The sequence below is a fragment of the Manis javanica genome, chromosome 3 (genome assembly GCF_040802235.1).
Source record: "Manis javanica isolate MJ-LG chromosome 3, MJ_LKY, whole genome shotgun sequence".
NCBI classification, from domain to species: domain Eukaryota; kingdom Metazoa; phylum Chordata; class Mammalia; order Pholidota; family Manidae; genus Manis; species Manis javanica.
Window position 1 is genome coordinate 144,012,703 of NC_133158.1, and position 26,503 is coordinate 144,039,205.

The following is a 26,503-nucleotide window of genomic DNA, read 5'->3' on the forward strand; positions in this document are numbered from 1 at the left end:
GACCCTGCACTATTAACTTCCTCCTCTGCTGTCAAGTTTTGAATCTTCCCAAGGTGGAAATACAGCGACCCCTCCACAGACGGAATGATTGCTGCCCAGCGTCCTGGTGCCTGCCATCAGTTGGGTTACAGAGTTAGGGTTTCTTCACCCCTCTGACCTTCATCTCCTGTGTCTCTCCCCCACACTTTCTTTCCTTCCGTTCCTAGATCTTGATCAACTCCTTCCTGCCTCAGACACATCCCCCCGATTCCCCAACACATACTGATTCTTCCTCTCTTGTCCATTCCTGCTTGGCTTTTGTGGCTCAGCTTAAATGTCACTTGCCCCAGGAAGCCCTCTGCAGTTCCTCAGTCCTGGCCTCTCTTGTCATTCTCTCAAGGCACTTCCAGTCCCAGTTGCAGGAAGACAGCCTTTCCTGTCTGGCCGATGGGTTCTCAGAGGCACAGCCCCCGTTGCTGTGTTTTACTGGTGGGTAGTACGTAATCCATCTATGTTTGTCAAGTGTGAATTGAAGAGTTAAGCCACGAGGCCTGAGACCAGGTGTAAGACCGTCTCTGCTTGTAACTTGCTGAGTCGTGTTGGTTGCTTATCGCTTAACCTCTGCTGGAGTCCCCATCTCCCCCTCTGTAAAATAATGCGTCAGACTCGAAGATGTTGCCGGTTCCTTTCATTTTCTTTTTTTTTCTGAGTAACAGCTAGAGGATCCTGTTCTGGGGGAGGTAGTGAGTGCCCTTTGACAATCAAAGACGGCCACCGCGTCGTGGTTTCACTGGCCTTCTAGTTAGTCATATGCCTGTGTTCTTAGTGGAAGAGCTCAGTTCTTCCCAGATCATCATCGCCTACCCTGGGTAAACACTAGAATTTATGTTTGTTTTTACTCTGCTCTTTCTGCATCATATATATGTAATTTTCTGTCTCCTTCCTCCTTCTGTGCCCTTGGGGACAGGTTTCATGTGTCATATGTTACTTTTGTCCGTTACTTTCATATCCCCTCTGCCTAGCACAGGACCAGTGATGTAAACAGTGAGGTGTGTGTTATTCGAGTTGTTGAGAAAGAGGTCTGTATCACAGAGAATATTACTTCCGTTGGTATTATGCTCTGGCAGCATAGCTATTATGTGATTATGCAGATTCGTGACTAACAAACTCTTTTCCACTTTCTTTAACCCATTTACTTATGACCTGTTTCCTGGAAGGTTGATAGAGGCTAACAGAAGTAAAACACTGCTTGGTTTATTTCTGGTGAAAAGTTACTTAGAGGAGAATTTGGGATTTGTTATGGATTTAATTATGCTTACTACTTTTGTTTCCCTATAGTTGAGAATTACCTACACAGGCAGCTGGACAGTTGGGAGGAAGAAACTGGTCTGGGGCTTTTCTTGATCTGCTTGGCAGAATTTTAGGCTTTTTGGGGTAAAATGTACTGATAAAAGCTTGGTGCTTCGGTCAGGTGGACCAGGGGTCTTGGATAAGTTATGGAAGATCTCTGAGGATTATTTCCTCATCTGTAAAGTGCGAATAATAATAGTTCAGTGTCAGGTGTTTAAAAGGTTGCTGCGGTGATTAAATGAGCTAATTGATGCATGCCAAGTCCTTGGCTTAGTTTCCAGAATGCAGTAAGCATTTAATAAATATTAGCTATTATTGTATTACAGTTTTATATTTTTAAAGAATTGTTAAAAATCTTCAACTGGAGAATTACTGTGTCAAATTCAGGTGAAATCGTTCTGATGCTTAATATCTACCCGCCCAGGCTACATAAAGTCCAGGCCAGAGCTCTGAGAAGGCCCCTTCAGAGGTGGGAGTTTCCGAATCCTCATTCTCCCCTTCACCAGCTTCTCTGCTTTTGGCTGAGTGACTCAACACCTCTGAGCTGCAGTGTCCTCCCGGGCACATGGCGATGGCCATCCTTGTCCTGTGTTCCTGGGGGTTCCTGCAGGGAGCTGGTGCTCTGGGGGTTTGAGAGCACTTTGGAAGCTCTGAGGTGCTGTGCCTACATGAGGGTTTGGGGTGGCTCTCCGGTTTCATTTTCCTGTAGTCATGATTTAATTACAACAGTTGGGTTTACTCATTTGCACATTTTGATATAATCTGCTCCCAAAAAGCATGCAATAAATGCCCTCATTTAATATTACACCTTCGAGTCTTAAGCCTGTTCTTCAGTCCTGTAGCAGCCCAGAGGTTTTACTGTGCCAAGATGCAGGTTTCTAATCCCCTTCTCCCCTGCCAGGGGAAAAAGGCCTATAATAAATTGGGGCCTGGAAGCTGATAGGCGTGAGGCAGCATTTATATTTGATGTTGATGTTGGAACTGCAATAAAATTATACTTAGCAATAATGATTGAGTCCAGATTAAAATTTCAGGAGGTGTAAGTGCTAGTAAGTATACATCCACTCGTCCCTTCCCTACATATCTTCAGTCCCTGTTACAGTGAGAACCCTCGAATGGGTGCTGCGGTTTTACTTTGTAACAGTCCACATGGAAAAGGAGAATGTGGGAAGTAGCATCCGTGGTGTGGCAAGGCCCTGTGGGTACGCTGGGGTCTGCTTCCTCCACCACGCTGCACACAGGAGGTTGCCTGTGGACCCCATTCCCCTCAGCTGTCGGGGTTGCTGTGCAGAGAACTGGCTCTCTACCCCAGGCTTCAGTGATCTCTCCTACTTCATGGAGACAATAAAGGGTTTAGAGGTTTTTCTGGGTTTTAGCAGAATTTCTAATATCTAAGCAGATGTATACACGTCTGATGTCTGGAAATAGAAGTAAGCAGCTATAGAAAAGGACATGTAAAAGTGCTGGTTAAGAGAAACAATGCAGTTTTGTCATTGAGGACACAGAAGTGTGTTTTAAGCAGACATATTTTGTCCAGTACGAATGACTAACTCTACTACATGTTCTCATAATTATTTTAAAATTAAAAGGCATAGTGATTCCAGTACAGGAAGTATGCATCTAGAGCAAAAAATGTAATGGATGGTTGTTCTTTTATGTGTTTTATTGAGAACCTTAGTTTAGCCTTTTCTTAGTTTCCTGGAGCTTTTCTCAGTCTCAGGCTCACCACTGTTCCTTGACATTTGAGCAGTTTAGGATTAAAAAACAAGAGGATTTAGGTCTGAAAATGAGAATGCCATGTATATCTCAGAATCATGGAGCTTGGGAAACACCAAATACTTGGGAAGGTGTACCAGTATAAAAACTTGAGGCAAGGAGGTTTACAAAGTCTGGGAGCCCTGATGGGTTTGGGTGAAGAAGAGAAGGGAAAGGGCAAGCGGGTGGCTTGCTGTTGTTTCTGTTTTCTTCCTCTGTTTACTTCTAGGGTTCGGGTCTGTGAGTAGAGTGGTGGGGAGTGAGGGAAGAATGGTATGAAGTCAGTACTTGGGCTTTGAAGTCATAATGACCTAGGGTCAAGTGCTTCCTTTTCTATTTGTTAGCTGTGTGACCTTGAGGAAGTTAATTAACCTCTCTGAGCCCGCAGGCTTATTGGGATGATTAAATGAGAAACTACAGAACAATTTAAACACCTGGTAAGTGCAAATAACGCCACTGTTGTTTACTTTCTGCCTTTTCATTTATTTGCCAGAGATTCTGATTTATTGGGCCCAGAAAAACTGCTTTTAGAGGCACCCTATATAGTTCTAATGGTCCTCAGACCACAAGCTGAGAAAGGCTGTTCTTAAAGGATGAATAGGAGTTTGGGCATCAAGGGGGAGGACAGAACTGTCATTTACATGCATGCATAACTCCAGGGAGGGCCCACACATCAGAATACATGTCCTGGGAGCACCCAGAGCTGGGGTTGCATGACCTCAAGGCCACAGGCAGCGGCCCTGTGTGTTGGGGGCACAGAGAGTGGTGTGTGTGTGAGCGTGTGATATGCAGGGTGTGTTTGGGACACTGAAGATCTTTCACTCTGGGGGAGCATGCAGGGTGGAAAGCAAGGGTGCAGGTCCTTGCTTGCCATGTCAAGGAACTTAGGCTACAGCCAGGAGCAGTGAGAAGCCACATGACTAGTCCCTGCTGATGGTCACAGGAGGGATGGGCCAAGAGTGAGATTGCAGGAAAGTATGATAATGATGAGGATATGATAACCAACTATAGAGGCCAGAGCTGGGAGAGAGCCTGAGGCAGGAGCAGGGTCTGTAGAGGAGGGGACATATTGGCAAGAGGTGCAGAAGGAGGCTTAGGACGACTTGGATTGGCTGCTTGATAAGGAACAGGGAGCAGGAGCTGGTGATGACCTCAGGTACCAGGTGTGACTCTGCAAGGGCAGATCAGGGGAGCAGGTATTCATAGAGAGGGAAAGCAGCGATTAGTTAAGTGCTGACTGTATTCAATTTGAAGTGCTGAAGTGACTGGGAAGGCAGTAAGGATTTAGGGTCTGAAGCCTTGGCATGGAGGGAGGTGAGCCCTGAGGCCATGTGGGGCGTGGGAAGGGAAGGGCACATATGTGATTCCTTCAGGCCAGCCCCAGGAGGCTGGAGGAGAGGGAGCCGGAGATGGAGCACCCAGAGAGGAGAGGTCACTGTGATGGGGAGCTGGGAGAAGGCTGTCCCCTGCTTCATCTAATGAGAGAGGTCACTGAGAACCAAGGGCCCACTGGCCTATGGGACAGGAGTCATCGGTGGCTCTAGCTAGGGCAGTGTTGGTAACGTAGGAGAGCAGAAGCCAGATGGTTTTGAGTCTAGGGCAGAGATTGTGAGTTACTTGTGAGCCTGGCAGGGAGCATTCAGGCAGTGAGGGTGGAACATGAAGTCCAGGAAGGGGCCTTTTAGTTAAAATGGGCGCTATCTGAGGCCTTTGTTTCCCAGGCATGCTGTGAGGGAGATGGCAGAGAAGCAGAGCAGCAGGCCTGGGAGGAGGGGGCCCGAGGGAGGGCCTGGGGGTGATCAGGATTATAGGACTGGGGCCATGACAGCAGAAGGCCAGGTGGCTGGGAGCGGACCTGGCAGTGTGTGAGCTTGGGAAGGTGTGGTGGTGACCCTGGGGGTGTGGCAGGACAAGGAGTCAGGCAACAGGTGGAGAGTGAGATGGGCAGCAGGACTATTGGGAGGGAGAGAGTTCTCTAGTCTGCAACATTTCTGGAGACATGTAATATATATAATGATCATTTTGAAGATTTTCTGTAATTATTTTCTATAAAATTAGTATCAGCTTTTAAAACTGTTTCTCTTTTCTTGTTTTAGCGATGATTACAATGCCTGTCCAGGAGAAAAAGGTACGGTACTCTAACTCAATGTTGTTATTGAAAAACTTGTACTGTATGAAACGTTAACAGTTTTAGAAAATGATTCTTTGTTTTATTTATTGGCTGCAGGCACTTTCTTACATTCCTGCATTCACCATCTGTTGGCTGGCAAACTGGCCACCTTACCTGAAGGGCAGAGAGAGACAGAGGAAGGAGGCGCGCCATTCCAGATTGGTAGGTGGCTGTTTGCATTGACAGGGGAATTTACAAGGCTCGTCTTGCTCGGTTTGGTGGTCTGAAGCTGGGCAGTGCATTCATTTGCTCATTGAGTGTCTCTTAGGTGTGGGTGCTGGGAATTGAGATGATGAGACATGGCCCCCGTCCTCAGGGCTCACAGTCCACAGCTTCCCAGGCAGCCGCCTTGTTTGGTAGCAGGATGAATGCACAGGAGGGGTCACAAAGGTGGCAAGGCTGACTGTGGTGGAGGGAGGCTTTCGCAGGAGTGACAGTCGTGCTGGGATTTAAAGGAGTTCTGGAGAACGCGGGTGTTCTGGATGTGGGGCTGGGGAAAGGATCTCCAGGCAGTGGTGAGGCAGCTGTAGGCTGGAAGGAAGGCTTGGCAGTCCTCCTGGAGTACACGTTTGGGGAACGGGGAAGTGATTAAGATAGGTTCATTCTAGTCCAGTGCTTTGACCCTGGCCGCACATTGCAGTCATCTGGGTTCCTTTCAAACAATACCGCTATTCAAGCCCCACCCCAGCCCAGTTAAATCAGAACCTCTGAGGAAGGGCAGAGTCCTAGGCTTGGGTGTATTTAGAAAGCTCCCCAGGTGCGTCCAGTGGGTAGCCAAGGTTGAGAACCACCGCCTTGCTTCCAGCCCTGGAGGACCAAGGCCATGTCTCCTCACCTTGATTTCCTGGCGCCTGTCCCTCCTTGCCCACTGCCTGCCCCTCCACTCAGGCATCCTTTGGTGCAGGAACCTGCCTTCTACTCCCACTCTCCCCTGACACCCAGTCAGTCGCCAGCTCCTGGGGGTTGACCTGCTGAAACAGTAACAAGCATGTTTGTAAGTGTGACAACATGATTAAGAGTGCAAAAGTTCACCCAGACTGCCTGAGTTGAAATCTGGTCTCCAGACTTCCCAGGGGGAGTGGTGGGTGGGAGTCTTGCCTCAGTAGGTTGACTGGCCTTAGCTTACTTCATCGGACCACTGTGAGGATTAATGTGTAAGTATATGAAAAGCACTTCCATAATAATATAAAGTATACATATATGCAAAATGAGTAAATAAATATAAATGAGTAAATATACATATAAAGTGTCTGGCACATAGTAACCACTCAAAAACAGCTGTTAGTTGCTATTATATTGTTCTCATCATTATTCTCAATCTTTTCCTTCCTTCATGTAACTATTGCCAGCCCATGGGTCTGGAGGTAGGGAGGGAAGATGGGAGAATAATGCTAATGGCTTTCCATGTATTTACCCCTGAACCCCAAGCCCGAGTGGAGAGTGAGGTGTGTAAAATGAGAGTCAAATGCATGTACATGAGAGTAAAAGGTGCTGTGAGGGCCCTCCGGACGGAAAGGAGGCTGGGAGTGGGGAGAGGTTAGTGACCGAGGACGGGATGGTGGAGAGCTGCTGCAAGGCAAGAGGAGGACACCCAGGGCGGTAAGGGGAGAACCGGCACCATGTGGGCCAGATGCCGCAGGAGGGCCATGCGGGCCGGAGGAAGTGGTTGGGAGATTGGGAGACGTTTTCTGGGGGTTAGTGGGCCTCTGGGGGCCTTAGGGAAGGGAGTGTGGGTGAGTTGTGGGAACAGAAGCCTGATTGCAGTGGGCCCAGGCACTGAATGGGGGTGAGGAAGCAGAGGGAGCATTCTTGGGGACCGTGCTTTCTGAAGTAGTTGACTGATACGGACTGAGTTTGTCAGTAAAATGGCATTTATGCTCCGGAGTTCTACGCTGCTGTGTCCTTGACCTTGTGCCCGTGAACTGCCCAGATGCACAGGTGATCAAGTCAAAGCCAGGCAGGATGTGGGGGACACCTGAATAACATGAATACTGAAGCCAAAGTATGATTTGAGCTCATATTTAAACAATTAGGGTGTATATTATCCATTTGCAAGGAAGGATAAACCTCCTTTTATATGAACCAGACCAGCTTTGGACTCAGTGAGAATTGATTTAAAGAAGAAATTTGTTGAGTTTGGATCTATTTTATAATATGTTTAGTTGAAACAAATAGTTCCTACTTCTTACTCAGTGTGTACTTCTGGCATATGTTTTTATTTAGGAGATGATAGCATTTCTGAGAGCAGTTCTGAAAGTGAATCTGGTAAGTAATATATGTGTTTCTTTAATTACTGAATTCTGGCATGAGCCTTTATTTTTATTTTAAAATAATGCACATATCCTATATATTGCTTGAGGACATATTAATTATTAGGGTGGTTTTGTAAAGTACTGAAAAAGTACTTACATGTTAAATAATTTCTAGCTGGCAGGCAAAGTAGCAGAACCGGATGAGCTGAAGAAGAAAGGCAGGAAATGGTTGCTATTGGTGAAAGGCAAACATTTACCTATTCTCCAATTAGCCTGTGTTTTCGTAAGTCGTCATCTGAATCTGACTTAGCCTTTTTATTTTTTTGGTAGATAATGGGGAGCCAAAACCAGAAAAAACAAGTGAGTATATTCTTCTTCTAACTTTTGTTGTTGTCATTGAAAGGAAGAGAGGGAAGGGAAGTCTTTGGGATTTTTAAGTTGCAAGGTGCTTGTTCGTGATCTTTTTCTGTGCAAAATTGAGTTAAACATTAGGAAACTTCTAAGCACTTTGAAAATTTGAGCTCACTCCATTTGGCATACAAGAAATGTGTGCTTTATCTGCCTTGATGCCAAGACTCTGTATGTGCAGTTCTGCCTGTCCAGTCTCCCCAAGGAGACGAGATTGGGAGGCTGCCTCTAATCTGCAGTGTAGCCGCAAGCGGCCTTGACTTCCTTCTGTGGTGGTCACTGCTCACAGATTATTGCAGAGCAAATTATTTGATACTGAAAATGTACCATTTTGTGGTTTGAAGTTTCTGGCTTGCTGTTGCTATTTATGAGCAACTTGAGTCTGAAACCACTTTATGGACATAGCTTCTAAATATAAAATAGGGTTTTTGTCAAAAGTTTTGTGAGTGACTAAGCTTATGTTTTAACTTATTTTACTGTAGGATTTTTTCCCCCAGTTCTTAGAGTATATCTGCCTGTCAACACAAATACTGTAGCAGAGCAGTCCCAGGGCTCCTTTGTAATACTTTAATATAAATGAAATCTCTTCACTCAGAGTCCTTCTGTATTTAATGTAATTCTCTCTGCAGTTTCCTGATGGAGAACCTGTGAAGGTAATTGTAGGCTCCTTGCCGATGTGTAATGTATTGATAAGAATCTGTAATTACATCACTCTTACGGAGTAGATGTTACATTCTGACACCCATAAGGAAACAGTATGTGCCAGCCCTCCTACTCCCAATCCTTTTTATGCATTATGGATTGTTTCAGCCTTCAGAATGTAGTCAAAAGTCTTGCCTCCATAGACTGAACTAAGATAGAAATGAAATTAGAAAACTGTGTACTGGGATCAGGTGTTTGATGTTGTCCCTGGCAAATAACTGGGTAAAGGCCATGGGGACACAGTCCAGAAGCCAGGCCTGGGCCAGGGCCTCACTGAGGCAAGCAACTCAGGTGGGAGGCACTTGGAGTTAGTAAGGCTCAAGGTAGGCTCAAGGTTGGGCTGAGGGCTGGGGTCGGTGCAAGGCCTGTGTGGGCCAGAGAGTGGCTGGCTCCAGCTCTGGCTGGATTACACACTCGGAACGTTCTCTGGTAGTGAAGATGCTCTGGCATCTTCTGTGGGTGAGCTGAGGATGCTTAGCCTGGCTGCCCCAGGTCCATCCAAGGGGCTCTGCCTTCCCCTAAACTTAGCCTCTTTGTTATAAGGCCTTTTATTCTCCACGTGGGAGAAGAGATTGGAGTGGCGCCCTCCCATTGGCCTCTCTTCTCAGGTCAGTGGGAGGCTCAGTTGGGCCACGCTGGGATGCCCGCGCCTCTGTGGTCCAGCTGGTGGTGCAGACTGGCCCAGCGTCCCTGTGACTGGACGTGCCTTCCTCTCACAGGCATGAGCTTGGAGGCCACCTGTGTCACATAGATTGAAGAGAAACTTTGGTTTATGAATTGGGGAGAATTGTATCAATTCCTGTGCTTTGGTTGGAAAGACCTGGTTAAAGACACTGCGTTGGCTGGTTGCTTAGGATTCTCTAACTTCTTTCCCTTTCTGTGCTGCCACGGCAAATAGCAAGACAGAAAACATGGGATGTGGATGAAATGCCATGTAGATGCATAGCCAATAAGTAATTTAAAATTTCACGATCTTGTGTAGGACAGCAGCTGAGGAAATGGCGTAGGGCATGTGGTGCAGTACTTGGGGTGGCAGCTCAGAACCTGCAGGTCTGCAGTGCTCTGTGTAGGATTCTGCATGTTTTCAGTCTCCATTAGCCATGTCATCTTAATGCTCTTTTTTAAAGCTGGTTCTGTCTTGCAGCCCCTGGTGCCCTGGGCTCCCTATAGCCTGACCGACCGGGCAGTTCCTGTGGCCCGGGCCGGAGCACTGTCCTGGGGCTGTGCCTGCATCTCCTGGGCCTTGGTGCTGGCGTAGGGTCTTGCACCTGTGAGGGAGGGAGGGATGCCTGTCTCACCTCTGGGGTGACTCTCCCAAAGGATGTTCAGACCTTTAAAATGTAAAACCAAGCATTTGACACATTGGGTCTTACCCCTAAGTGACGGGGTCATTGTCACCTTGGAATTCTTGAATTTTTTAATGAGTCCCACAAAGCAAAATAATAGTTAATAACAGTTAGCTAACATTCGCCGGGTGCTTGCTGAGTGCCAGGCATAGACCCTACGAGTAATTTAATGTTCCTAACTTTGTGGGGCTGGTATTATTCTAATCCAATTTTACAGCTGAGGATAGTGAGGTACTGAGAGACCTAGCGGCTTCCATGACTAGAGCCCAAACTTACGCAGCTAGTGGCCAGTGCAGATAATAGGAAAATCTGTTGTGTTGCCTTTCATAATGCATTTTTGTGTTATGGAATTCTAGTCATTCAGAAAATAGTCATTGAGCATTTACCAGGCCCAGGGACAGTCCCCGTGAAGCTTGTATCCTCCTGGGGAGAGGGACAGGAGGCAGAAACGCTAACGTGTATGGTGTGCCAGGTCGGGGGATGGGGGTACCCTGTAGGAAAATGAAGGGGGAAGAGTGAGTATGTTAGGCAGGACCTGTTTGGGGGTGGAGTCATCAGGAAAGCCTCTTGGGTAAGGCGGCATTGAGCAGAGACCACAGGGGCATATAAGCGGCGACTGCAAGGAGGTGAGGGAGTGAGCAACATGAATTTTTGTGGGAGGAGACAGTAAATGCAGAGGCCCTGAGTCAGGAGTGTGCTTTGTGTGGAGAAATGGCAGGGAGTGAGTGTGGGGGGTTGATAGGAGGTGAGGAAGGGGGAGCCAGCTCACACAGGGGAGAGGGGTCAGTGGGTGCCACAGGGAAGGAGTTGGCCTGCTACGTCAGAGACTTGTATAGTAGTTCCATAAATATGCCTAACATCAGATGTAATTCCTTTCTTACCTCAAGATAATCTCTCTCTAATCCTACAGCAGCTTGAGCTGCTGCCAGCCAAGCATTATCTTGGGGATAATGGGTGCAGCTTCGTTTCCTATTCCTGCAGCTCTCCAGGTGAGATGCTGGCCTAGGAGAGGAGTAACTAATGAAGTTTGTTCATGGCCCACCCCCCTTGCCCTAAACCCTTCTTGTCTCCACAGATGACGAGCCAGGAGAGTCTTCCCCCGAAGAAGCTTCTGCTCAGGGTAAGAGGGAGGCAAGGCACTTGCCCTCTTGTTTTCTCTAACTGATCCTGCTCTCTCCTTTCCTGTGGTGTGAGAGGAGGATGTGGGGGATCAGGTTTGAAGTATGAGGACAGAGCTGTTGCTGCCATGTAAAAGGATCGGACGAAGACTGTGTGACAAAATGGGGTGCATTGAAACTTGTCACAGTCAAGCTTATTTTCATGTATTAGACCTTACAGTGGGATTCACAGATATGACGACATGTCACATGTCATTGAATCGACTATAGAGATGTTTAAATATATGTTTAAAGTTCCTGTTGGTTGTGAAGCTGAAAGTGGGTGTTAGGCAGTGCATGATTTATTCTGTGACTGACTGATGTCAATACAAGTGTGATGATGTTTTACAGCTGAAGGATGGGAGGATAAAGATCTGCCCACAGATCATTTTAATTCAGGTATAAACTTACATCTTCCAAAATATTCTTCTAAATATCATTATTGCTTAGGGGCATGTATCTTTGAATTTTATAATCTGGGCATATTATGTATATTTATTAAAATTTTTATTTGAAAATGCCAAGCACATTCATATAAGCAAAACTTTTTCTTTATCATTTAGAATTCAATAAAATCCAACCTTACTGTGAACACTGTAATGCTGAAAATGTAAGTATCTTTTACTTGTAAAATGTGATTCTCTAATTTCCTTTATTTAAGAGAACAACATTTACTTATTTTTTACTTATGTATGTACTTTTTCTCCAGAAACACAATGAACAAGTGACCCCCAGGCTCCTTTCCCGGGGCCAGTTTTTGTAAGTAATTATGAATACAGAAGACTTAATATCATCAGTAATTTAATCTTCTACATAAAAATAACCCCAAGTAGGAAATGCAAAACAGCAAACTAATTGCACACATTTTATGTAATTAGTTGGATTGTTTTCTTTGATAATGATGCTTCTTCCAAATGCAATGGAGTTCCCTAGTGCTTTTGAATGAAATTAACATAAATAATTTTAAGAAATCCTCCTAACCAGACGTTAGGACTAAATGGGTGTTCTTATCTGCCCACTGCAGACTGAAGGTGGACACCGAGGGAATTTACCAGTGCACGGAAACTGGTCTGATATTTGAGGTTAACAGAAAAGTTGACATCAAGTATTGCGTTTTGTCCTGGAGCAAATATGCAGACCTGGTTGTTAAGCCCTGGGTTGTCGGTGGACCCTTGTTTGATGTTAAATGTGACCCAACCTGTCTTACCTCCATTCAGTTTCCACATTCCCTCTGCTTGGGTCGTAAGTACTGTTCACTAGACGTTTAATTAGGGTGTGCATGTGTGTATGCACCTGGAATACTAATTTACCTTCATATTTTAACAGACCACGATGCTAATATGACATTCAAAGTCTTACATGTTAAAAATACCGGGGCTGCATTAGAATCTACTGTGGATCATTCTGCAACCCATGTCAAATGGCATGTCAGCTCTCTTTCTCCTGTGGGACCTGTCATTCAAAGTGAGGAAACCGTACAGCACCACGGGGCTGTGATTCTATACAAGGCCGTTGACCATAATCCATCCTTGTCTTTTAGAGTATATGTGGCAACTAATAATGAGTCCTTCATCAAGGTAAAGTCAATGAAAATAAACAATAAGTGCTGAATATTTTATGTTCAAACATGACGTCCCGTTTAGTTGGGTCCTCTTCCTGTTGGTTTAAGTATCCCCCCACATGGGCCTAATTTGGCACTTAACCTGCAGAGGTTATAAAATCAGTGCCTAGGTGTGCCAGGTCCTCAGATTCATGGAGTACAGTTGTTTATACATGTAAACAGTGTCAAGAAGATAACAGATGGTGAAATAGCTCTTCAGGGGTGTGGATGGCCCAGGGAAGCAGGTCTGGCCTTGGAGGCGGTTGCCTGATGTACATACAGCCTAGGCCATCTAGTTTTTATATCCTTGCCACTCAAAATCTGATCTGGGAACAAGGGGCCAGGAGCATCGACATCACAGGGAGCTTGTTAACATGGGAAATCTCAGCCCTGCCCCCGACCTACAAATCAGAGCCTGCACTAGGTGAGCCCCCCGGGGATGCTGATGCACTTTGGAGATGGAGAAGCATCTGCTCTGGATACACTGGGGGGCCATTTGAGGTCTTCGAGTCAAGTGTAGAGTGACCTGAGATTTCTCCTTGGCCGAAAGCTCCTCAAATAAAATGGAACTCCCAGGTTAACTCATTTCAGAGCAATTTTTTGGATAAAAGTTGACCTGTGGTTCAAGGATTCAACATTCTAAGATTTGTAGCAGCAAATCTTCATGAAACACCTACTGTGTTTAAGGCAGCATGGCCTGAGGGGTGGGGGTTTGACTTCATGAGTGGAACCAGTTTTCCAGAACACAGAACAAGGCTGTGATATTTACGCCCATTTTCTGAAGCCCTGTATAAATTAGAATAGTGATAACTGAATCTCCTTTCATACCTTTAGCCACTGTCAGAATAGTTGTAATGACTTAGAGGTGGATGGAAAACTGAAATAAAGCAGACAGATAAATAGTGACCAAAATTGCACTTTCAGATTTGAAGTCAGGGTTTGACATAAATTTAAAAAATAAGCATTAGATGTTGAAGTGTACTAATTGATGAGGTATAGTTTGAGTTACAGATTTTACATTAAAGTAGCTACTTCCAGTGTACTAGTTCTAATTTATTTCCATGGCTTTAAAAATAAAGTTATATTGATTATAATTAGCAATGTGTATTAAAGTTTAAGAACTTTATTAAGTAATAGGTTTTAATTTCTTCCTAAGAAGGTAAACTGTGCTTCTTGTAATCTTATTTAAGTCGATACTTGCAGTAGGGAAACTAGTCTTCAAAATGGTATAAAAATAATCCCATCTGAAGTAGCATTAGCCTGGATTTGGAATAAGTACAATTCCAAATATTAAGTTCATCAAATATGGACTTTATATTTTTAAACAGTAAATTGAGTTAACTGAAAGGGCATTATTCACACTTCCTGGAAGCTGGTGTAAGAAGCTGACTGTCAGCACATGTAGAGGATATGCCACTAAAACAATGGGAGTGCTTAGGCAGGATGTCCTTCCTGGCTGATGTTTTATTTTTTTACACCCATCTTCTTTGGTTGATTTTTTTTTTCTTATGTCGGAAAAGATTTCTTTGAACTTTGCCTTCGGGAAAGCTAAATTTCATGTTCAGCTGTACAGTTGCTTTATAAGTGAGCCTGGGTCAAAGGTTACATTAACCTCTTCGGGACATTTGAGTAATACATGTAAAGTCAGTGTCCCCTCTATGGCCATGTCAGATGGATGGTTTTGATAATAAGGATGGGAACATAACGAAGTGCTGGGTAGAAACAAACTCTTAGTAAACTGGATCTGTGTACTGTAAAATAGTTACTTTCTCTTCAGGCATGGGAATGTAACTAGTATAGATATTTACTGCTAGTGCTAATTTAACGTTTTTAAATCCTTCAGAGGCAAATTTTTGGTGCTGCACAGGGACATGTGTCAGTTTTGACTGCTGTGTTCTTGCAGAAAGATGTTTGGATATCTAAGAGCTTCAAAGTGTGCAGAGAGGCCTGGCGCCTTAGCCTCTGTGGCATTTCTTTTTAGAGCACTGTGGATGTTACTACACTGCTGTCATTTTGTAGTAGGAGATGAAGTTAATACAGGCTGGCACGTGTACTGCTTGGACTCTTACAGTTCTTAACAGTTGTTGCTGATGAATTTCAAAACTAAAACCTATTTCCACCTTTAGGATATTTCCAAGTCTGTGAAGCACTCCTCTAAGAAATTCATGAAAATCGACAAGCCTCCTGTTTGCCACAAGTTATTACAGAGCGGGAAGAAATACAGACTGATCAGTGAGCCAGAAGCTGAAATTACCCCAGAGGTATATAGTTTAAAAACCAGTTGGAATAACAACAGGGATGTATTATTTTGGTAGTTTGAAGGTTTCAAAATAAGGCATTTTGTTCTCTTTTTAAAAATTTATTTATAAGAAAGCAATTATTTTGATTAACTTATAGCTTATTCCAAAGATGCTATTGAATTTCTGGATTAATCTGCAACTATTGCAAAAATAGATTATCCAATCTCTTTCCCCTAAAAAGATTTAAAATTTTCTTGAATCTTTAATTTAATTCTTCAAACAATGTTAGCTTCAGAGGAATAAAAACCTTAAGTTTAAGTCACAGAGCATTGAAGGTTAATGGAAAAGACTTGCTAACGAGGGATATTGGGCTTTACTTACTGGAAGGAAGGCATTTGAAAAATAGTTACATGAACAAATTATCACTAGCTTTAAACTGTTTAAACACTATGACATTTATAAGTGTTTTTGATTTCTCAAAAATTGCTGCACTATTTTTAAAACTTCTTTTCATTTGTGCTCTGGACGTATGCCTAGCTTATCTAGCCTAGACATCTGTGTTGGAAATTCCTTTATACACCTCTTTTTGTTTGTTTGTTTTATAGTTTATGAAAAGTTGAAAACATGTTTGGATTCCATTATATTAAAATATGAAGCAAGAGAGAGAGCTTATTGTAATGGTCCATGTTGCATTATTTTTATTATATTATCTGGGGCCTTGTACCCTGTAGAAGCAATCAGGTTAATCAGACAGCCTTCCCAAACCTTCCTTTTTAGTTTCAAATGGTCCCTTTGCACCCAGTGTCACTGGAGCCTTAGTGCGATGTGGCTGGAGAAACTACTGCACAAAGCAGGCAGGGCTCTGCTCAAGTCACATGCCCTGGCCATGGGCGAGCCAGGCGCCGAGCTCCTTCTGTCCTTGGTGCTTCATGCCACCGTCTTTCCCCTGGGTTCTGAGAGGCTGATTCCCAGCCCTTCTGAGTTGATCAAGCCCTGGCCGGTGGCACCTCAAGACAGTCACCAGAAGCAGACTGTAGCTTTGTCGGAGAGGTGGACTTAAATTGGAAGGGTTCGCTTAGAACAGTGATTCTTGGTCTTTGCTGGATAACAGAATTCCCTGGGAGCTGAAAAGTCTGTGGCCTGGGTCCCACCTCCAGAGGTACTGATTTCACTGGTCTGGGAATGGGCTCAGCATGGGGCTCGTCAAAGCTGGGAATGGTGGCTGGAATGTGCTGCCAGGAGTAAGAACCACTAGGAGAGGGAATAATACATATCAAATGGGTGAACCCCCCAGGAGGAGACCTAGATGGCCCCAAGCATTCTTTGTTACAAATACTGATGGCTGGAGGGCTTTAAATAATTTAGTTGTGTTACCAGTTGTATGCTGTCTCTTAACCAAACTTCTGGCCTATAAAATGTGGATAATCTTCCAGGATTGCTCTAAGGATCACATAAAGTAAAGGTTTTGGGGCTCTTGGAGAGTTGTAAAACTGTGTAAATAAGGCATTCTTATTAGTTACATACAATTAATGATTTGTTTAACTGACATTTATCAAAAGTACCAATCACAGGTCAACCTGGGATAAGAGCTAAGAATTAAAAATGAGTCAGTCATGATCTTTTCACACAAATGATGCCAGTGTAGAGAGAGAAATACTACACTCATGTAAATAAATGATTCTAATGCGGTGTGGTGTTACCACAGAGATGGTGCAAAGCGCTGTGGGTTTCCAAGGAGGCTTCCCACACAGTGAGGAGTTTGTTCTGGGTTTGAGGAGACGATTCAGGAGCAGAGACGAACTCTCCTGGAAGAGGGTGGTGCAGGTGCCTCAGGAAGGTGATGGGAACGCACAGCTGGGCTCCAGGCCCCAGGTAGCTCCAGGGAAACGAGACCGCAGAGGGCTTTGGGAAGAGTGGGGCCAACCGAGGGCGTTACCTGGGCTGACCTACTGAAGCGTGTGAGGAGTATACTAGTGATCTGGGATGGAAAGAGAGAGGGCAGGTCAGGACCATCCATTTATTGGGCATGTTAATCAGCTTCTCCGAGATTCTTTATCCACAGCAGGCAAAGGACTTGTTGGGGGAAGGTGGCATTTATCTGATGAGAGAATGTGGATTAAACATTTGGTGTAGTTCTGTAAGCATTGTTGACTCAATTTCGGGTTGTAGAACAATCTAAGCAAGAGATGGTGAGGACATTTAAAAGCACTAATGAAAGGGTGGTTGATGAGTGAGAGCTTGTTCCGGTATGGGAGCATGAATCATTGAAGTCAGAAAGGGATGAAAAGTTATGCTTAGAAAAACAGGGCCAAGGTACTGGCAGCCGCAAAGCGAGTAGGAAAGGAGATTGCAATAAAGAGGGACCAAAGCCAGGAGGTTAAGAGGTTTGTCCCAATAAAGAGGGACAAAAGCCAGGGTGATTAAGGAGTGGGATGCCCAAGGTCAGGCTTGCAGTGAGCAGTCAAGCAAGCATGAGTCCTTCTGTTGTTCCTTATTTGACATTTTCTGTTGTCAATTAATCCAACTTTTAAATTGTTTATAATATCACTTTTTTTTAAAGGAAATTGAATTTGTTGATGGCTCACTTTTGAAATTGAAAAGTTATATTGAAGTGTATTTGGAGCAACCCGTGGAATTTAAATTACTTTTGGTTGAAATGGATTCTGAGGAAATTGTGTGGAAAGCAAAACTGAGAGAATGTAAGTGTTTTTTGTATCTTGAATGAAAACTGGTTTGTGAGGTGGTGGGCAGGTAAAGGCCAACAGAGTGATTGTCTCTGTCATTACCATAACGTTTGAAAACCTGATTAAGAGAAACAAAGGCCCAGGCTCCTCGAATGGAAGCCGCTCTGGTTCTTAGACACCCACCGTCCAGGTACCTAGAGGTCTGTGGGAGGGTGAGGCAAGCATGTGCTGGGGAGCTTTAGTCAGTGAGGCTTCAGAAGTCTGTTTTACCCTTACCACCCTGAGCTTAGGGTCTCAGGTATTTTAATGTGAATTAGGGGTGTTGTGACAACGTGTCTTCCGTGATCTGGATGTAGACCTGCTTTTTTGATTGATTGCATGTCTCATTGGCCTGACCCTGCCCCCTGGGAGCTACTGCTCTGTGGTTACAGCTCTGCTGGGGGAGCGCATTTCTCCTGTTTCGTATTTTGGTGCTGGGAAGCCCGCTGGCTGCTACCTCTTTAACATGCTCTCCTGCTCTGGGAGAGGTGGGAGAGGGCTGCAGTCCATGTGGACTGCCTCTGGGAGAGGGGACATTAGGGACCAGGTCGCTGCCCCTTGCCTCCTCCTCAGGCAAATCTGAGCTTGACCGCCAGTTCTCTTTGGAGGAAGCTGTTAGAACAACAGATGTGTATAGTGAATTTTGGAACTAAAAGGGAGGCAGAAGCAGTGGGTTGGGAGTGGGTTCTAGTTCCAGCCTGAGAATTAACCAGCTCCTTGTGGGAGTGTGGGCAAGTCTCAACCCAGTTGTGGCTGTAGTTTCCTCAGGTGCAAATGGCACTGAGGTCCCTCCTGCCAGTGCTGCATGTTTATAGTAGAAATGCTTTTCTGCATCATTTCATTTTGGATTATGATACCCTCTTTTCCAGTATCACACCTAGTCCAGCATTGACTAGAGTATCATTCTGAAGGGCAGCATCAGTGGTATGTGCCAGTAGCTGGACATTTAGGGAGTTTTAACTCTCTTCGGTGCCTTTCATCCTCTAGAATTTTTATTTTGCTGCACAAATGTAATAATATCAAGGACTTAAGTATTCTATGAATCTCTTTATCAACTGAACATTTGAATCCTCTTTTTTAGCTTATTTCTTTTGTATCCATTGGGTTGTGTGGACAAATGAATTTGACTGCCAACAATGACATAGAGTGGATGCTGTGTGCCAGGCATACCTTTATATCTTTATTTCCAAAATACAGATTAATGTTCTTTAGAGTCTGTATTTCCTATCATGTTTTTATACTCTAGAAATGAAACTTGATATAATTATTTTGGAATTCTGAGTCCTAGTTTAAGCATGAGCCTTTTCTATAGATATGATTGATTCTTGATTCTCAGTATTACCTTATTCTCAATGTACCCTATAAATTAGCCAGTGCCCTATAAAAACAGGCCTTTTTATCTAAGCTAAAATTACTTAGGTGTTAAGAATTCTAGTTGAGACTGTTTATTGGGGGTTACATTGTTTTTCTTGGTATTCATTATTTGTCCAAATAAATGAACCTAAAAGATGTCACTTTTTAATCACAGCAATGCTATACACTAATAGAGATATTTGACATGTAGCAGCCTGAAGATCAGGTGTTCTCTGGACTGAGTCTCTTGGTAGTTTTAAAGAACACTTGATAAGGAGTTTAGTTATATTAGATTTTTTTTTTAGAACTTTTTAATAATACTCTATATTGTAAGATGTTTCTGGTCTCCACTATTTTTTTTTATATAAGCTAATGATTAATTGAAATTACCACTATATTAAGGCATCCTCATTAAAGGGGCTCATACAAGGCCTGCATGAAACAGACATTTCATAGAGCAGGGATTAAATTTCAAACAGGAAAAGTGGTGTAGAATCCCAATGACATGTGTGATTTCCCAAGTATAGTGTTCTCCAAAGTACAGAATGATAGCATATGAGGTTGTTTTAGGTGGAGTACATATAAACACATTTAGAATAAAAAATGTTTATTTTTGTGGCTTCCTTATCCATATGGCAAGTGGTACAAGTGTTCTAGTTACAGTAGTTATAGAGTTAAATACTTAATAACTTGTCACCTGGCCTTGGGTATGGCAAAAATCACGACAGCGGTAGACAGGTGACATTCATTTGGCAAACACCCTATGAGATCTGTTATAAGGAATACTATTCATTATTTATCTCAGAAGTTCAAGTCTACTACATTTGCATACATATCAAGTTAAAATCCCAAATTTATATTTGAACTTCAGGGAGATCGGCAAGACTCTACAGTTATACATGCTTTCACAAATTAATTTCTTCAATTCAAATTTCATACTACTTCTACCAGTTGTTGCTTATTGTACTTTAACAGGTGACTGGGTTCAGCATGATCAGAATCAGAACATCTCGAAAAGCAACATAAGTGGTGAGTTTGAACCTACTCTTTTATTCCTTCGATTCACCAGAATTTTTCTTTTGCTGTGGATCTGTTAAGTGTTCTGTAACTCTCAGTTGTCTGAACAACTGTTGAATCCATTTTCAGTTGTTTCTACCTGACTAATGATTAAAAAAAAAAAATTTCAGGTTGAAGGTTGGTAGACAAGCATGGGAAAGCCAATTTGTTTATTTATTTATTTATTTGTTTGTTTATTTAAGGTAACAGAAGACGAAAAATGAGTAGCAGCTTACCTGATGAGGAGATCTATGATAAAAGAATCAAGCAGGTTGACGCTTCAGGTTTGTAAAAATGTCACAGTGGCTGTAAACAATTTTCCCTGGACTCCCCATTGACATTCATCCAACTCTATGCTATTGGGTCAGTCTTCCTGGGACCACATCCCAGTTGTTCTTGCCCTCCTCGGAACTTTCTCTGTGACCCAGCATCTCAGGCCTGGATAGTGATTCCTCCTTGGTCTGCCCCAGCCTGCTTTCCCAGCTCGACTCCCCACTTCTTCCCTTCACTACGTGGGAGTAGAACGGAAGGTCAGAGAGACTGTTCATCTTTCTGTTTCCTATAGCCCTGAGCATGGAGCCTTGATTGAATGAATGAAATCATGAATGTCATTGTGTGCATTCACTGGCTTCACAGCTAGTAGCTGCGTGAGTGGGTGGAGAGTCTCCAGCGCTATTATTTGCGGCAAATGTCAACATAATTTCTTTCTTTTAATGGCAAAGGCCAAAGGTCCTTGCTGTGAAATACAAGAGATTTAAAATGTTTAACAACAGTTCTTTAAGGAGCCAGAAGGTGGAGTATGTAGCTCAAAATTCAAGTCCAACCAGAATTCACAAACCTAAGCTTAAAACTCAGATTCAAATGGTATGGGACAAGGTCTTAAGGCTTTAGGGGCCTCAGATATCTCCCTAAATTAACCCTTTATCAAAATGCCTTTTCTGCTACTCTTGTTGTAAGGGATGAATCTGTAAAAAGAGATAAACTCGTTTTCTATAAAGTGAAACAAGATGCTTTTCACTTCTAGAGCAGAAGGCTGTAAAGATGATATTTATGATTTTTACATGTGCAGAAATAGATTATTTTTAATAAGTAAAGCCCAAAATAACTGAAGCTTTGGAATTATTTCTACAACTTAACTGAATTGGAGTACAATTTTTTTCTAGTTTAATGAGATATAATTGACAAATTAAATTGTATATACTTAAAGTGTACAATGTGATGATTTGATATATGTATACAGTGTGAAATGTTTATCAGTTAAATTAATTAGCATATCACCTCACAGTAACCTTTTCTTTTTTTTTGGATGATGAGAATGCTTATTAAGACCTACTCTTAGCAAATTTCAAGTATGCAGTACAGGATTATTAACTATAGTCATGTGGTACATTAGATCCTCAGAACTTACAATTGACTGGGACACAATTTTATATTAAATTGATATATAGGGAAACTTTTTCATGTTTCATGTAATTATTTGGCTATTTAAAATTAGTTCCAATACCAAGTAGCTAGAAATAGAATTAAAATTATTAAATAGTTTCTGGAAAGATTAAGGATTTTCATCCTTTTTGGAGTTGATAGTGTGGTATCTAAATTAATAAAGATTTAATTTTGTGTATTTTTTTCAACATTCTTTGAGGTATCAAATCACTATTCCCGGTAGTTTTAGACTCAGTATGTCACTGTGTTGCTTTAAAAAATATGATCAGCGCTCAACCTTAACAGAATCACCTTGAGATGTTGATAAAATTTAGGTTCAGAGTCTGTTACAGTAGGTTTTGTGATCGTTCTGGAACTTCATTTTTAACAGGTTCCTTGTGTAGTTTTCATTGCAGCAAAGAGCTGAGAGCTAGGAGCAAGCCACCACATATAAGGACCCCACTAGAGGGCGCAGGCCACGTGTAGACCCGTTCTTCAGTATAGGAGGTTAGAGAAGGAACTGAAGTGGGCAAGAGTCCAAGCACCACTGTTAGATCCACATAGATGAGCAGAGGTGTTGTGGGGGTGGAGGAGGGGAGAAAGTACTATTCTTACCTCTCACCCACCTGTTGATATCACCTCTGGGATTTGTAACGCCTTGAGGATCCTTAACCAAAATTCTGCAGCCAGTGAGCTTTGCTGCACCATAGCACAACCAGCTAAAAAATGTGAAAGTAGAAAATCTAGCTTAATGGTAGGCCTCATATTTTCTATGGGGTCAGTGGTTTGCTTCAGCAAACATGCCCTTTCTAGATTATGATACTATTTTGTAGAGATCAACAGATGTTACAGATACCATCTCATGACTTTGCCATGAAATGCACTTTTTACCCTAAAGCCAGGAGATGGCATAATGGAAAGAGCAATTCATATCTCTTGCTGTCCCCTTTAGTGGCCACTAAGGTCATGTATGTATGTGGCACTAACATATAGATAAAGACACAGAGGTAAGCAAGGGCAGAACTGTTTATTTTTCTTTTCGACCCAATTAAATTATTTTTGGTATCTTGATTTTTTTTCCTTCCAAGCGAATTTGTGCTGCTTTGTAAAACAGTCTGATTTCCTGAATTACTGAATTATCATTGTGAACATTATAGCCCATTTACTGTTATATGAAATAGTTTCCTTCCTCGTTATAATAGTTATTTGGAAAGCAGGGATTTTTTTGTTACCTAAATATATTTTAAAAGCAGTTAAAGTTACAGATCATGGTATCCTTTTTTATATAAAGAGAATACATTTTCATTATAAATTGCTATAAATGATTGAAGTGTTGAGAGGCACTACTGAATTCCTCATTTGCTTTTAGATGGAGCAAAGACTAGAACCCTGTTAACTGACACTCAGTTGATTACCCTTGCTGGGAAGTTGGGGAAGGACTGGATAAAAATTGCCATTGCCAACCTGGAGTTGGATATCAACGATGTTGATGACATCCGGAAGAAGAACGAAGATGTTACCCTTTGGAAGTTTAGGATGCTGAAGAAGTGGCAAGAAAAGGAGCAGAGTAATGCCACAGCCCAGAATTTATATAACTGCTTGAAAAACGCCGTCTCCATTGAAATCCAAAATGTTCTGGAAGGTGAGCAGGAAATTATCTTAATCAGCCATTTACTTGGAATCAAGCTGTGTCTATGTAAAAAGCTTATTTTTACCATAGAATGTTTTGATTGGTTATAAGCTTGGGGTTCAGAGAATTCTGGAAATGCAGCAGTAAGTTTGTGGGCTGCCATAATCTAAGCAAAGGTACCCTTGGAGTCAGAGGAAGGGTTCAGATTTCTTCTCAAGTGCTGGCAAGCTTTGTGATTAGGCAGATTCTTAACCCAACTTTAAGCCTCTGTGTTCCCATCTGGCAAATGGATGCAGATGCCTCTATGTCCTGGGTTTGTTGTGAGAATGAAAAGAGGTAATGTGTGTGAAGCTCCAAGCAGGTAGTGAGGCTTGGTAAGGGCTTAGATACGAGCGTCATTATGGTACATGAGACATAACTGGTAGCACTGAGCCTCCTGGTACTCCCGCCGGGCAAAGCAGTGCTCAGGGAGGCCACGGGGTGGCACCAGTCAACCTCAGGTGGCAAAGTCTGGAAGCGACATAGCAGAGCCCAGAGGGAACTAAAGGGAGTTGTTTCTAGTCTCAATCCAGAAAACCACACAGTTCCTTCCTTTGTTTTTAAGCACTTATTTATTTGTGCTTGATTTAGCATATTGTTATACCTGAGGTCAAACTAATTCAAAGCTCCAATTGTTATATATTGTTACCATGGTTAACAAATGGAGTGTTACTTCTCAGAAATCTTAGTAGGTCAGAGAGAAGTTTTTGTTTGGAATTCTATTTGGACTTTATATTCCAAAAGAATGTAAAAGTGTGCAGACGATTCAAAAGTCTATATGAGAAGTAAAAGCATTCTATGATATCTCAGAATATGCTCGGGCAGCATGGACAGGCTTCCTGAACTGCCCCTGTAGACTTGGGGTGCAGAAGCCTCAAGTAAATAGAAGAGCTGGTTTCAGTATTCTTGGATTTAAATTCTTATTCTTGGATATGTTGAAATTATGTAAATTACTGAGCCTACCCTCAGTAACTTACGTCCTTTACTGCATTTGCATATAGGCATTTCTGCCTGTGGACAAAGATGGCCTCTGTGTTCTGATAACTGAATAAGCACAGCTACTTCCCGTCAAAGAAAGGTGGAAAAAATCTCGCCAACCCCTTATAACAGGTTGTTTATTTGTTTTCTGTTTTTATCTGCCGCTGACATCATTAGACATTTGACTTGTTGATTCATTAGAACTATAAAGGGATTTGTGAGATTTTTTAGAAATCATAAAGATATATTAGTCCAATTTCCTCAAACTAGGAAAAAAAATCTGTGAGTTGAAAACAAAAAAACAAATTTATCAGTATTCTGTGCCCTTGTGTTGCTAAAATACCTGATTAATTGGCCTAATTCTGTATTTTTATGAGGACATTTTAGTATCTTGTAACCACAGCCTTAAAATTGCAGTGGCTTATCTTCAGCACGGGAAAACCCAGCCACTTCCAGAAGTTCCTTTTTGAAATGGAAAATTGATTTTCTTTAAAAGCATCCTCCTTTTGCCCCCAGCAACCAAACCCTGAATGTGTTTGATTCTCTCTTTTGTTAGGTTTCTTGTGAAGTTGGGAAGATGAACTGATAAAGGAAACCTCAGGAACTTTCACCCGCAAAAGACCATTTCAACTGGTAATTAGGTCTAGATGGATGAGACCTTGAACTTCACAGTCAGTGGAAGCAGCTCCTTTCACAGGGACACTCTGCAGCTCACATTATTCAGGGGCCAAGAGAATGTAAAATATTTGGAAAACTTGAGGAAGAAAAAACCTCTATAATATCAGGATTTGTTTTTTTGCACCTCCTACTCACACAAACACATATACTCACTCACAAAGGGTGCTTAAAATGACTCAACTCAGGCAGGTGAGAAATGTGGTGATTTTCCGTTTGGAGTCTGTGAAGTATGAAATTCCTATCAACTGTTTGCAACATTTTTAGCAATTAAGTGGTGTACTTAAACTTGCACTAATTTACTTTCACTTTTTTCGTATTGACATTAATAACAAAGAGAGTATCCTGTTCTTTTAGCTCCCACTCCGACAAGATACACCTGCCCCGGGATATACTATATCCTTTTATTTGGGTTATGATTTTCACGTCTCCCATTACTAACTAACCTGTCGGGCTAATGGTCTGTGAAATCGTTAAGCCAATCATGTTACCTGGTCGTAGAATGATTACAAAGAAATGTAATCCCCTCCCCATCGATGTTGGTATGTAAACTCAGAGGTGATCTCCTAATCTCACTGGGGAAGTTCACTGAATCAGTGAACAAGTTACATCAAGTTACTTCAGCCTTATGATATCACCAGGCCAAACAGTACGTTTCTTGACTTTCAACCTGGGATCATTTACTTTCTGAGGGGAAAAAAATTGCCACTCAGAAATGGACTTAGTGAGACCACAGAAAAACTGTCATCTCTTCTTGAAGAAGACTTGCTCCAAGGAATGATAGGCCACATTGGCTCTTGTTAATTGAAGTGTTTTTTTTTTTAACGTGTAGATATTGTCACTCTCAGAATGACGTATGTGGTGATTAACATTTTGGATGTATTTTGTTAACTTATCTGAAGAAACTAAATTGCTGTTAGTTTTCTGTAGGAATTAGCTGGACAGTAAAATAAATCTCAATGAATTAATCAAAGAAACACACTTTATTGTTTTGCCTGTGAAGAACAAATTCACTTTATAGGGAAGAATGTATTTTTAATTGTCAGGGATCCTGTGGAGTTCAAATCAGTGTCACTTTATGAATTTTTTTTTAATTGTACTATATTTTAGGAAACACATGGAGTTTTAGAAGTGTAAAATACTTGTAAAGGACTTGAATTTTTAAATGTTTATTATTTTTCATAAGTTGTTTTCCCAGGAAAAGCATAATTTCAGAGGTGGTTTGTATGTAAGCTGGCTTCTTAACAATTTTCAATCATACTCATACTACGGATTAAGGGAAGGAAATAAATCTGCATTTGTACAGTGCTAATGTGTCTTTCTGTATTATTATTTACTTACAAATTATTTTTTAAAGCATCCTGGTCCTCAGTTGCTGCTATCTTGGCTGTTGGGCATTAGTGGGTTTTGTACCCAGCTCTCCAGGTCTTGACTTGAGGTTGAGGGAGTGTAAACCAGGATAAACTAGTTCACCCAGGAGTTTGCACAGGTTCAGGAAAACTTGTGTATCCCCTTAACCTCTGCGCCAGTAACGATAGTTTCCTCCCCGTGGTGATGGAAAGGTGTGTTCTTATTTAAAACCAGGGGGATTGATATTAGCTCCTTACCTGTGCATCTCTTTAATATGATTTCTCTCATTTGGGACTCATTTTGTTATTTTATTGAATT

General features: G+C 42.4%; 1 protein-coding gene across 3 annotated transcripts in view; it reads left to right on the top strand.

Moving 5' to 3' along the window:
* LOC108409121 (uncharacterized) overlaps window positions 1–26,143 on the top strand; it is a 42,240-nt gene extending 16,097 nt beyond the window's left edge. For 2 of the 3 annotated variants that reach the window (XM_073232153.1, XM_017679530.3), the window contains exons 2-17: window positions 5,181–5,212; window positions 5,312–5,416; window positions 7,478–7,519; window positions 7,837–7,866; window positions 11,038–11,082; window positions 11,471–11,518; window positions 11,683–11,729; window positions 11,829–11,878; window positions 12,144–12,361; window positions 12,446–12,696; window positions 14,846–14,980; window positions 17,520–17,658; window positions 20,011–20,064; window positions 20,295–20,375; window positions 22,883–23,155; window positions 24,717–26,143. In XM_073232153.1, coding sequence (XP_073088254.1) covers window positions 5,181–5,212; window positions 5,312–5,416; window positions 7,478–7,519; window positions 7,837–7,866; window positions 11,038–11,082; window positions 11,471–11,518; window positions 11,683–11,729; window positions 11,829–11,878; window positions 12,144–12,361; window positions 12,446–12,696; window positions 14,846–14,980; window positions 17,520–17,658; window positions 20,011–20,064; window positions 20,295–20,375; window positions 22,883–23,155; window positions 24,717–24,727 — 1,561 coding nt within the window. In that variant the 3' untranslated portion in view covers window positions 24,728–26,143. The remainder of the gene's footprint in view (window positions 1–5,180; window positions 5,213–5,311; window positions 5,417–7,477; window positions 7,520–7,836; window positions 7,867–11,037; window positions 11,083–11,470; window positions 11,519–11,682; window positions 11,730–11,828; window positions 11,879–12,143; window positions 12,362–12,445; window positions 12,697–14,845; window positions 14,981–17,519; window positions 17,659–20,010; window positions 20,065–20,294; window positions 20,376–22,882; window positions 23,156–24,716) is intronic. The other variant, XM_073232155.1, reaches the window with a different exon arrangement.
* Window positions 26,144–26,503: the final 360 nt, after the last annotated feature.